At 41.2% G+C, this 11,739-nt stretch overlaps 2 protein-coding genes across 2 annotated transcripts in view; one reads left to right on the top strand and one right to left on the bottom strand.

Moving 5' to 3' along the window:
- Positions 1-3,043: 3,043 nt before the first annotated feature.
- Positions 3,044-4,552, top strand: LOC124788637 (piggyBac transposable element-derived protein 4-like). Its single transcript, XM_047255908.1, has one exon. The coding sequence runs from the start codon at positions 3,044-3,046 to the stop codon at positions 4,550-4,552; it is 1,509 nt and encodes a 502-aa protein (XP_047111864.1).
- Positions 4,553-11,386: 6,834 nt separating this feature from the next.
- LOC124789672 overlaps positions 11,387-11,739 on the bottom strand; it is a 61,889-nt gene continuing 61,536 nt past the window's right edge. The window contains exon 4 of the mRNA XM_047257107.1: positions 11,387-11,611. Coding sequence (XP_047113063.1) covers positions 11,566-11,611 — 46 coding nt within the window. The 3' untranslated portion in view covers positions 11,387-11,565. The remainder of the gene's footprint in view (positions 11,612-11,739) is intronic.

Here is an 11,739-nt window from a genome sequence, read left to right as displayed (position 1 = left end):
GACTTCATATCCACTATCTCTTTCCTCATACACCTTACTAACTTCATCCTAACACACAACCATTTCTTCTTTGAAGGGAAGGTATACAAACAAATCTGCACATAACCATGGGCACCTGCATGGCACCTGCCTATGCCAACCTCTTTATGGGTTTCTGGGCCATCTAGAGGAAACCTTACTAGCCTCCAAAAATGCCAAATGCTTGGTCTGGTTCAGGTTCATCGATATCTTTATGATCTGGACTCAGCACCAAGGCATCTTATCTTCATTCCTTCACAACCTCAACACCTTCTGTCCTATTCATTTCACCTAGTGCTCCTCAACCCAGTGTGCCACCTTCCTGTACTTGACCTCCATCTCTCTGATGGCATCATCCACCCTCTATCCACATTAAAGACACTAATCACCGACAGTGCCTTCATTTCGAAAGCTGCTCTCCTTTCTGCTTCAAAAAATCCCTCCCGCACAGCCTGGCCACCCAGGCGTAGTGTATCTGTTGCGACAACAACTCCCTTGCCCAGTATGCTAAGGGTCTCACAAAAGCTTTCACAGACAGACACTATCCACCAGACATAGTCTGCAAAAAGATTTTCCATACAATATCTAGCAATCCACGCACCATCCCCAAGAACCAGCTACAATGGAGCACCCCCTCAATCCATTCCACTGCAGAGTGGAACAACTAAACCCAGGTCCATGACCTGCCCAATACATGCACCCAGCACATCCTATTCAGCCCTGTCACATGCTTATCTTACTTCATCAGACGCCTATGAAAGCAGCCATGTCATATACCAACTCTGCTGAAATCATTGCACAGCCTTTCATATGATTACCAACCAGTTGTCCACCATGATAAATGGCCAACCCTGAAATGTGGCAAAAAGCGAAGTGTGGCACAACAAGCAGGTGACCATAATATGCTTGATTTCAATGGCCAGGGAAGAGTTATCCTTATAACACATTCTGCACTCCAAAAGTCATCCCGGCTTCAACCTACTGTCCCCACACCTTACACCAACTGTTTCAGTCCTCTCCGCCCTATCGCCTCTTCCCAATTGACATCCCCTCACCCTCATTGTGCAGCACACTCTGCCAATGCACCCACCTGTCTTTTCCCCTTCTCTGTTCCTCTCCTTTTCTACTGCCATTACCCTCTCCCTCCCCCACAGCTTCTCCTCATTACCCACCCCACTTTGGATTACTGCTTCCACTCAATGCTACACAGTTGCATTCTAGCTGGAAACAACGGTCATGTGTGCATGAGGTGTGCTTTCTTGGGTGAATGAGTATGCGTTTTCCTTTCTTATGGTACATGAAATAACATAGATAGGTTTTTTTTTGTGACAGCTGTAAAAGTTTTACCAAGAGTGAGAAGTGTGGGCTTTATTGTAGTTTCACGAGTGGTGGGTTACAATGTGAGATTTGTCAAATATACTGGAGATTCTCACTAGGAATTGCAGGATATGTACCAAAAATAATTTAATAGAGAAGCGGGAGAATCAGATCTGTGCCCTTAGGTGCATTTACAAAATGTAAGGGAGGAACTAGATAGGATGAGGAGAGAGGAGGAGGCTGGGGAATAGGAAATGGGAATTGGTAAGAAGACTGCTAGGTGAAGGATATATTCAGACAGTTTCACTTGGTACATTACCAATACATTCGACTAACTTCAAGAGTTTAGAGGACAGGAGGACAGGCGTGCTAACTGTTGCTGCCCCTGACTAGTACCTGTAAACAGTCATCCACATCCCTGACCATCCTTGGTGGAAAGACTAAGCTGTTACTATCTCCACACAACGCAGAGCTGCTGACTGATCACCCGAGCACATCTCTTCCATCCCAATGACAGTGATTTGGTAAAGAAAAGGCCTCTGTCCTTGACAGCAAGACCTGTTGTATGGGTTACAGGGATCACCAACACAGTCACATTAGAAAGTTTAAAATAGCATACTGTCACTAACAGGCAACCCGGATGGCTGACTAATGGGATAAAGATAACATGCACAACAAACTGTAAATTATATCAAAATGATAGGAATAGTAACAGACGAACTGCAGGAGTCCATTACAAACAGTACTGTAAGGTGCTTCAAATGTCATAAGGAAGGCAAAAAGTGTGCAGTATGCAAACAGGACAGCTAATGAAACTTCCTGGCAGATTAAAACAGTGTGCCGAACTGAGACTCGAACTCGGGACCTTCACCTTCCGCAGGCTAGTGCTGTGAAGTTTGGAAGGTAGGAGACGGGGTACTGGCAGAATTGAAGCTGTGAGAGCGGGTCATGCTTGGGTAGCTCAGTTGGTAGAGCACTTGCCCGCGAAAGGCAAGACTTCTTAACACTTTGTGGTCTAGCCACGGGCTATGCCCGCAGTCCCTGTTGTGAGCGCTGCCAACGAGCGACGAGCTATGCCCGCAGTGATGTATAAAAATGTATAGAAAACAAACTACGGGTTATACTCACAGTTCGTGTGTTCCGTTACACAGCTTGATGGTTTAGTTATGCGAAAAATCCACTAGATAGCAGCACCAACTGGGGAAATGTTCGTTTCTATACAGTCTGCCACATCCATGCATTAGCAGTGGTGGCAAGATGTCACAGTGTAGACGAAGTCTTACAGACGAAGAAATTTTGGATGTTCTGTTCAATGATTCGGGTCCTGAAGGAGAACTTAGTGACTATTCTGAAGATGACAGAGATACCACAGGTAATTATAACATATTTACTGGAATTTAGGTTGTGATACATTAAAACATGTAAGAAACAGTAGGCTGCTCATACCCATTTGCTATGTATATTTCGAGTAATATATTTTAGACTTATAATGATAATACAAGTTTATCCAGTTGTACATATGACTTATTTATTTACAGAAGAAGAGCTTCAGAATGATATTGACTTGACATTTCAGCAGGAAACGCGTCCAATAGATCACGAATTTCGGAATGGTAATTGCTCTCACTCCCTCTCTGTGCTTATAAATAATCAGTAGACTGTAATAAAAGTAAACAATTTTGGCTGACTTGGGTGGGATGACATTCGTATGTCTGCACCTCCTGTAAGGAACACTGTTTATGGAGAAGTTCTGAGAGTTACAGTTCCACTTGATGCCACATCAACAGAATTTGAGTTTTTTGAAAACAATTTCAACAGGAATATGACGAAGCTTGTGAAACAAGAAACAAACAGGTATGATGCAAATACCATTGCAAACTTGAGGCGTACCAATCAAATCAAGGAACACAGTTTGTCGTCGCACTGGAAACCTGTTACTTTAGCAGAGGTTTATAAAGTTTTTTCTATAGTAATTCACATGTGCCTGGTAAAGAAGTCATCCATAGCAGATTACTGGTCCGCAGCTCCCATTCTTCACTCCACATTTGCAGCTAAACTGATGTCCCGAGATCGTTTCAAGTCAATTTTGGCAATGCTGCATATAAATAATAATGATACATACATACAACGTGGACAGCCAAATCCTGATCCTTTACATAGAATCAGGCCATATTTTGATTATCTTGTGCAGAGCTTCAGAGACTCGCTAGTGCCAAGTGAGAATTTGACCACAGACAAAGGAATGTGTGCCTTTAGAGGCAGGATACATTTTAGAGTCTACATTAAGAACAAACCAGAGAAGTATGGCACCAAACTGTCCTTTGTGTGCGACTCAAACATTGGTTATGTTCTAAATATGGAGATTTACACAGGCAAAGGTGATGCCTTCACAATTATTCCATTGTTTGAACGTCTACTTTCACCCTATTTATCTAAAGGTCACACTGTTTACATGGACCGGTTTTATACTAGCCCTAAAGTTATTGACTTCTTATGGAGCAAAGACACTTTAGGTGTTGGCACTGTTATGCTAAACAGAAAAGAAATGCCTAAGAGTTTGAAAAAAGTTGTACTGAAGAAAAGTGAAATGACATTCAGACATAGACCACATATGATGGCTTGTAAGTGGAAAGACACCTGGGATGTGGCAGTGTTGTCTTCAAAACATGGGGCAACAGTATCTGACGTAACTGTCAGGGCTAAAGGGGGCCATATAAAAAAATTCAAGCCTGATGCAGTCCTTGATTATAATATGAACAAGACAGATGTTGATCGAAGGGATCAACTTGTTGCTTACTATCCCTTCAAAAAGAAAAGTATGAAATGGTGGAAGAAGCTTTTCTTCCACCTTTTCATTCGGGGAATAGTAAACAGTTACATAATGTATAAAATGTCACACAGACAACCATGTTCTCTGCACATATTCATGTCTGTGATTGAAGAAAAACTGGCCACGATGGCAGGGGACGAACAATTGGGAGTGAACCCTTTGACTGTAGGTGACAGACTAACCGGGCATCATTTCGGAAGAAAAATTCCTCCAACTGACAACAAAGCGAGGACATGCAGATCGTGCGAAGTGTGTGGTGACAGGGCTGAGAAAGTAACTGGAAAGTGGAAGAGGAAAGATACAATTTATTATTGTGCAATGTGTGATGTTTCACTGTGCGTGCCAGAATGCTTTGAACTATTTCATACAAAAGCCAATTACGTATAGAAATGATTTATACAAAATGTAATGTAATTTAGTTGTGAATTGTAATTTTTTTAAATAAATACCTTTCATTTTGTTTTTATAAAACATAATCCAGTGCCATATTCTTTCTACCAACAATAAATCCTACTACAAGATGTCTATATTTTCCTTGTTTCAGCTATCAGCTTGTGATAACAGTGTAAAATTTAAGTGAAGTTAGTAACTACAATGTGTTACTTCATTGTAAAGTTTAAGTTACAGTGGTTAAAATGAAAAAAACTGTAATGATTTATCTCTAACCGTTCCTGAATTACGATTTTTTGAAAAACGACAAGAAACACCAGTCTCGTGTGCTAGAATGTCGTACTAAGTCCCAGACCTTAAAGTGTTAAGTAATAGAACCCAGTATGTTGTCCTCTATAGTGAGTGTTCATCAGAGGTGAGGGTATCATCTGGAGTGCCACAGGGAAGTGTGGTAGGTCTGCTGTTGTTTTCTATCTACATAAATGATCTTTTGGATAGGGTGGATAGCAGTGTGCGGCTGTTTGCTGATGATGCTGTGGTGTACGGGAAGGTGTCATCGTTAAGTGACTGTAGGAGGATACAAGATGACTTGGACAGGATTTGTGATTGGTGTAAAGAATGGCAGCTAACTCTAAATATAGATAAATGTAAATTAATGCAGATGAATAAGAAAAAGAATCTCGTAATATTTGAATACTCCATTAGTAGTGTAGCGCTTGACACAGTCACGTCAATTAAATATTTGGGCATAACATTGCAGAGCGATATGAAGTGGGACAAGCATGTAATGGCAGTTGTGGGGAAGGCAGATGGTCGTCTTCGGTTCATTGGTAGAATTTTGGGAAGATGTGGTTCATCTGTAAAGGAGACCACTTATAAAACACTAATACGACCTATTCTTGAGTACTGCTCGAGCGTTTGGGATCCCTATCAGGTCAGATTGACGGAGGACATAGGAGCAATTCAGAGGCAGGCTGCTAGATTTGTTACTGGTAGCTTTGATCATCACACGAGTGTTACAGAAATGCTTCAGGAACTTGGGTGGGAGTCTCTAGAGGAAAGGAGGCGTTCTTTTCGTGAATCGCTACTGAGGAAATTTAGAGAACCAGCATCTGAGGCTGACTGCAGCACAATTTTACTGCTGCCAACTTACATTTTGCGGAAAGACCACAAAAATAAGATAAGAGATATTAGGGCTCGTACAGAGGCATATAGGCAGTCATTTTTCCCTTGTTCTCTTTGGGAGTGGAACAGGGAGAGAAGATGCTAGTTGTGGTACAAGGTACCCTCCGCCATGCAACATATCGTGGATTGCGGAGTATGTATGTAGATGTAGATGTAGATGTAGAAGGCAAATGAGTCTCGGTCCGGCACATAGTTTTAATCTGCCAGGAAGTTTCATATTACCCGCACACTCCACTGCAGAATGAAAATCTCATTTTGGAGGACAGCTAATTTTCACGATAAAATTAAACAGTATGGTCAGTCATCTGGCCAAAAGCACAAGATGGAGGATATAAACTCAATATATAACAAAAATGTTTTTGTTCCTGATAATTCAGATAAATGTATAGAATTTAACAACCACTTTCTGAATACCATAGATGAATTAAACAAAAAGTTAGTTTCGACTGGGAATCATCTAACTCCCTTAGAAAATGGCTGTACAACACTGCTACCTGAAATACATCTCAGTGACACTGACAAGAGATTGAGACAATAATTAAAATGTTGGAGACTAAAAAGTCTTGTGGATATTACGAGGTATCTAGCAGGATACTGAAGTATTGAGCTGTTTGCAACAACATGAAGCTTTGTACAGTTGCGGTAACTGTGCTTCTGAGATCTTGCACACCGTACCTTTGACACACATCGACTTGTGATGCAGTGTTTTAAACTTAGCACAAAATATCCTACCCTCCTTCCTACATTGTGAAACTGTGTCATTGGTTTAGGTGTAAAAAACACCGTTTTGTACTTCTCAATTTCTGTTTTCATTCAGTGACAGCAGTCATTTTATTATATCCTTGGGTCTAATGACAACATTCTTTGCAGAATATGCAAAATGGAGTGTAATTGTTACTGTCTTTGGGTAAAGTTTGTTTCTGACCAGTAAAGACATGAAGGTCTGCTGCCGTTGAAAGTAAATCAATATTTTATCATCACAGTGGATTTTCTGTGAAATAAGTGCTGCACCTATTTCCATTTCTACAAATCCCATCAACTGAACTATGTCCCCATCAGAGACCTGTCTGCTTCAACACAAATAACACAACATCAGCAGATATTGTCAGGAAAAGTTCCGAGTAGTTTTGGTGCTAGTACACAACCACAAGCATTTAAGTCTTCACAATGCTTGGATGCGATGACTGCAATCGATAAATGAAAAACTGTATGATCCTTGATTTGGAAAGTTTGTGTGTTTAATACATTCTAAGTAATCCACGTGTCCTTGTATAATTCTATCTGTGCCGTGAGAATTCTGTTGGTTTTTTCTTGTGTGTCAGAGATGACAGCACTACTATCATTTAAATACTTTGGCTCTCCATCTAGGCAACCACAAAAAATGTGTGTTTATGAGTGGTAGATATCTGTGACTCATGATCAGTTGGTTGCTAGAACTCTTCCCAAAAATGAGCCCAGGTCTCAACATCTCCAGAAAATGCCTCAAGTTTTATAATGGGCAGTCTGACATTAGCTGGTGAAGTTCCGGTCATGGAAGGTTGTTTATCATCAACAGTAGTGTGACCCTTGGTGTTTATCAATTTCCCTTATATTTCCTGTAATGGGCATCATATGGCATGCTTGACTGCGACTATATATTCATCACATTGGTTGTGCCATCAAGTAGATTGTGGATTTTGTCATCAGTGTCTGTTAATGTAAACAATAATTCCTGTAATTGATCTATAGAAAATCTGTCATCTCCAAAGGGGGTTGCATCATTAAAGTAGTGTATCTCATTCAAAATGCATGTAACATTAGCTCTTGCTCTCGTCTATACCCATTTCAGATGCTGTAACTGATTACTGGTATCAGTATTTTCTGAGTCGGCCACCATGAGGTGATTGGAATTGTCTGAGCAGGCCAAGATAGTACCTTTTTGCAAAACAACTAACAGATAACAGCATCAGTCATAAATAAGCAACAGGCATAGTGCAAAAATCTAATAATCCATTGAAGTATCAATGGAACAGTTTCAATGGCAAAACTTCCTGGCAGATTAAAACTGTGTGCAGGACCAAGACTCGAACTCGGGACCTTTGCCTTTTGTGGGCAAGTGCTCTACCAGGAGAGCTTCTGTGAAGTTTGGAAGGTAGGAGATGAGGTACTGGCGGAATAAAAGCTGTGAGGAAAGGGCGTGTGTTGTGCTTGGGTAACTCAGATGGTAGAGCACTTGCTTGCGATAGGCAAAGGTCCCGAGTTCGAGTCTCAGCCCAGCACACAGTTTTAATCTGCCAGGAAGTTTAATATCAGTGCACAGTCCGCTGGAGAGTGAAAATGTCTTTCTAGTTACAATGGCAATTTAGTGCACAATAGTGAAATCAACTGTGGGTACTAATGGAACTACAAAAATGTGATGATGTGGGGCGGTTAGAATTAGCAGTCTATGTAGTCAGTCATCATCGAAATATCTTGTTGCTTAGTGTGACAAATTAATTCAATTTATTCTGTGAGGGTGACATCTGATATGGTCCTAAGCTCAAGGATGACAGGTGTGCTTATATTTGTGCCAACAATGTTATAACAGTAGATGCCTCCACTAATGTGGGAAGTAATTCAACAACCATTTACTCCCACATTACCACTGCTTGTACTGGCCTGTGCAGGACAGACCCTTGGTGCTTCTGGGGTCCGCCTAAGATTTGTTGGAAGCTGAGGCACAGAATATTACTAGCTATGATTTTATGTTACTGAGAGGGTAACTAAGCCCAACTGTAGTTCATAACCAGCAGTGGTGGAAGTCTGATATGATTATTTGTGCCCTGCCATGGTTTTATTAGGAAGTGTGACCCATTTGTTTCCATGGCATGAACTAATTTCAGCACCACGCATGTTGCCACTGACTCACCACTACTTCACATATTAGTAGTCTTCTAAGAGTAAAGATATGTCATCTGGTCCATCCCAATATACTGCTGAACGTACAAGCCCAGATGAGTAAGCCCATTAGACAATACGGGCATGGCCACAGACCCAGTTTTCTCAGGGTTGAGCACAAAGTTCTACATCTACATCTATACTCTGCAATCCACCATACGGTGCGTGGGGGAGGGTACCTCGTACCACAACTAGCATCTTGTCTCCCTGTTCCACTCCCAAACAGGACGAGGGAAAAATAACTGCCTATATGCCTCTGTACGAGCCCTAATCTCTATTATCTTATCTTTGTGGTCTTTCCGCGAAATGTAAGTTGGCAGCAGTAAAATTGTACTGCAGTCAGCCTCAAATGCTGGTTCTCTAAATTTCCTCAGTAGCGATTCACGAAAAGAACACCTCCTTTCCTCTAGAGACTTCCACCCAAGTTCCTGAAGCATTTCCGTAACACTCGCGTGATGATCGAACCTACCAGTAACAAGTCTAGCAGCCCACCTCTGAATTGCTTCTATGTCCTCCCTCAATCCGACCTGATAGGGATCCCAAATGCTCGAGCAGTACTCAAGAATAGGTCGTATTAGTGTTTTATAAGCGGTCTCCTTTACAGATGAACCACATCTTCCCAAAATTCTACCAATGAACCGAAGACGACCATTCAACTTCCCCACAACTGCCATTACATGCTTGTCCCACTTCATATCGCTTTGCAATGTTACGCCCAAATATTTAATTGACGTGACTATGTCAAGCGCTACACTACTAATGGAGTATTCAAATATTACGAGATTCTTTTTCCTATTCATCTGCATTAATTTACATTTATCTATATTTAGAGTTAGCTGCCATTCTTTGCACCAATCACAAATCCTGTCCAAGTCATCTTGTATCCTCCTACAGTCACTTAACGACGACACCTTCCCATACACCACAGCAACATCAGCAATCAGCCGCACACTGCTATCCACCCTATCCAAAAGATCATTTATGCAGATAGAAAACAACAGTGTGGTAGGCCTCTACCACACTTGCCTGTGGCACTCCAGATGATACCCTCACCTCCGATGAACACTCACCATCGAGTACAACGTACTGGGTTCTATTACTTAAAGAAGCTGAATAGTTTCTAAAGCCTACACTCACATAAATCTCTGCTGAGTCATGGTTGTGGGGCAATAGGAAGTGAAATAGCATGTCAGACACTCATCAGAGATCATTATAGCTTTTTAGCTAGATTTCAAATGCTTTGACCATCTGCTTTGTCTTAGAGTTAGGAAACCAAGTGAAAAGGAGCCATAGACAGATATGTTATGTCATTCCTTTGACATAAGGGAAAGGACATGCCAGATATGAATTGTGGGCTGTTATCTTACACTATAATGTGAGGTGCTTCATCTATATCAAATATAGTTGCCAGTGGCCATATTGCAGCTCTGGCCATTGTTGACTGCACCTGGGCAACACAATGAAAATTCTGAAGAGTTCTCACAATGAGTAACTACACAAACGCCATGAATGCATTTGTATCTTCTACTCATTCCTATAGATTACTGAGAAGGGTAGGGTAAAATGCTAGAGTCGACTGATTTTTTGTTCATAATTGGCAGGCCTTGTGCACACATTTGATATCTGCATTAATGCCTGGCCAAAATACATCATTCCTTGCTAATCCCTTCATCCTAGACACCTTGTAGTGTACTTCATTGAATAATAGTACGGCATTTGATCAGGAACGCCACCTAGTATTTTAAGACTCTTTTGTGGACAGCAATAGTACACCATAGCTCTGATTTAATCTGAGGCATGCTAAAAAGTAAGTCTGTAGTGTCAGATTCTTAACTTTAGTGGGGCGTTCTGGCCAACTGTGACATATATAATAAGCTACTTTTACCACAGTTTGATCCTGGTCTATTAATTTTGCCACATGAAGACCATTATTTCCAAAAACTTTGTGTCTATGAAGTAAATCTTTGAAGGAAGGAAGATACGAACTTAACATCACAACAACAATGATGTCATTAGTGACACAGAGGGACATCACACACATCCATGCCCGAGGCAGGATTCGAACCTGTGACCGTAGCAGTCACACAGTTCCGGACTGAGCACCTAGAACCGCGAGACCACCGCGGCCGGCAGCACTATCTCAGATTAGGGAAGGATGAGAAAGGATATCAGCCGTGCCCTATCAAAGGAATGATCCCACATTTGCCTCAATCAATCTACGGAAATCACAGCAAACTAAAATGTAGATGGTAAGGCAAGGATTTAAACCATCGTCCTCATGAATATGAATCCATTATGCTAACCACTGTGTCACCTTGCTCAATGCCAAAACTTCCAAGCCCTCATTGCCTCATTCCCATATTATAAAATTAACGGTATAATCAGGATTAGTGGGGAGTATGGAAACAGTGTGATCGACACTAGTCCATTGCTTATGATGCCAAATAATGTTTCCTACAGAAGTCCACTTCCAAACAAGTTCATATCACAGAGCTGAACCTGCAGGTTCATCACTTACCACTCCTCATGGCACATGTTTACCGCAACACCCTTGGCTTTTTACCACCAGCAGCAGAACTAAGGGCCATGAAACTAATACTATCATCATGAAAGTCCAAGTACATATCAATACTGCTGGATTCATCTTTATTCGTCACTGACCATATATATACAATGGAATAGGATTCATCTTTTATATATAATTCTGATATACAGTATACTCCCAATTATTCGGGGTAATGTGGGGGAGAAGACACATGACTAATTAAAAAACATGAGAAATCAAGATACTTTCAAACACATATTCAGAATGCTGTCTACTGGACAGGTAGAAGTGGCAGAATCAACAGCAGATATCTGCGCTAGCTCAGGTGCAGCTTGGCACATTCATCTTCCGCTGCTGGTATGGCTTAGTGTCTGCTGAGAGAGCTTAAGTTTTGTAGAGTGGCTATATATCTGCAATGTTTGAAGCAAAATGAATATCAGTTTGCCATTTTATCTGTAGTCAAGGATGTTGTCTGCTGTTTCACCCTCTTGAAATTGACTTTGACTAACTTCACATAGCTCATGCTAGCATTATTTAC

The sequence above is a fragment of the Schistocerca piceifrons genome, chromosome 3, assembly GCF_021461385.2.
Source record: "Schistocerca piceifrons isolate TAMUIC-IGC-003096 chromosome 3, iqSchPice1.1, whole genome shotgun sequence".
Lineage (NCBI taxonomy): Eukaryota > Metazoa > Arthropoda > Insecta > Orthoptera > Acrididae > Schistocerca > Schistocerca piceifrons.
The sequence above is the reverse complement of the archived record's forward strand: the minus strand, read 5'-3'. Positions and strand labels throughout refer to the sequence as shown.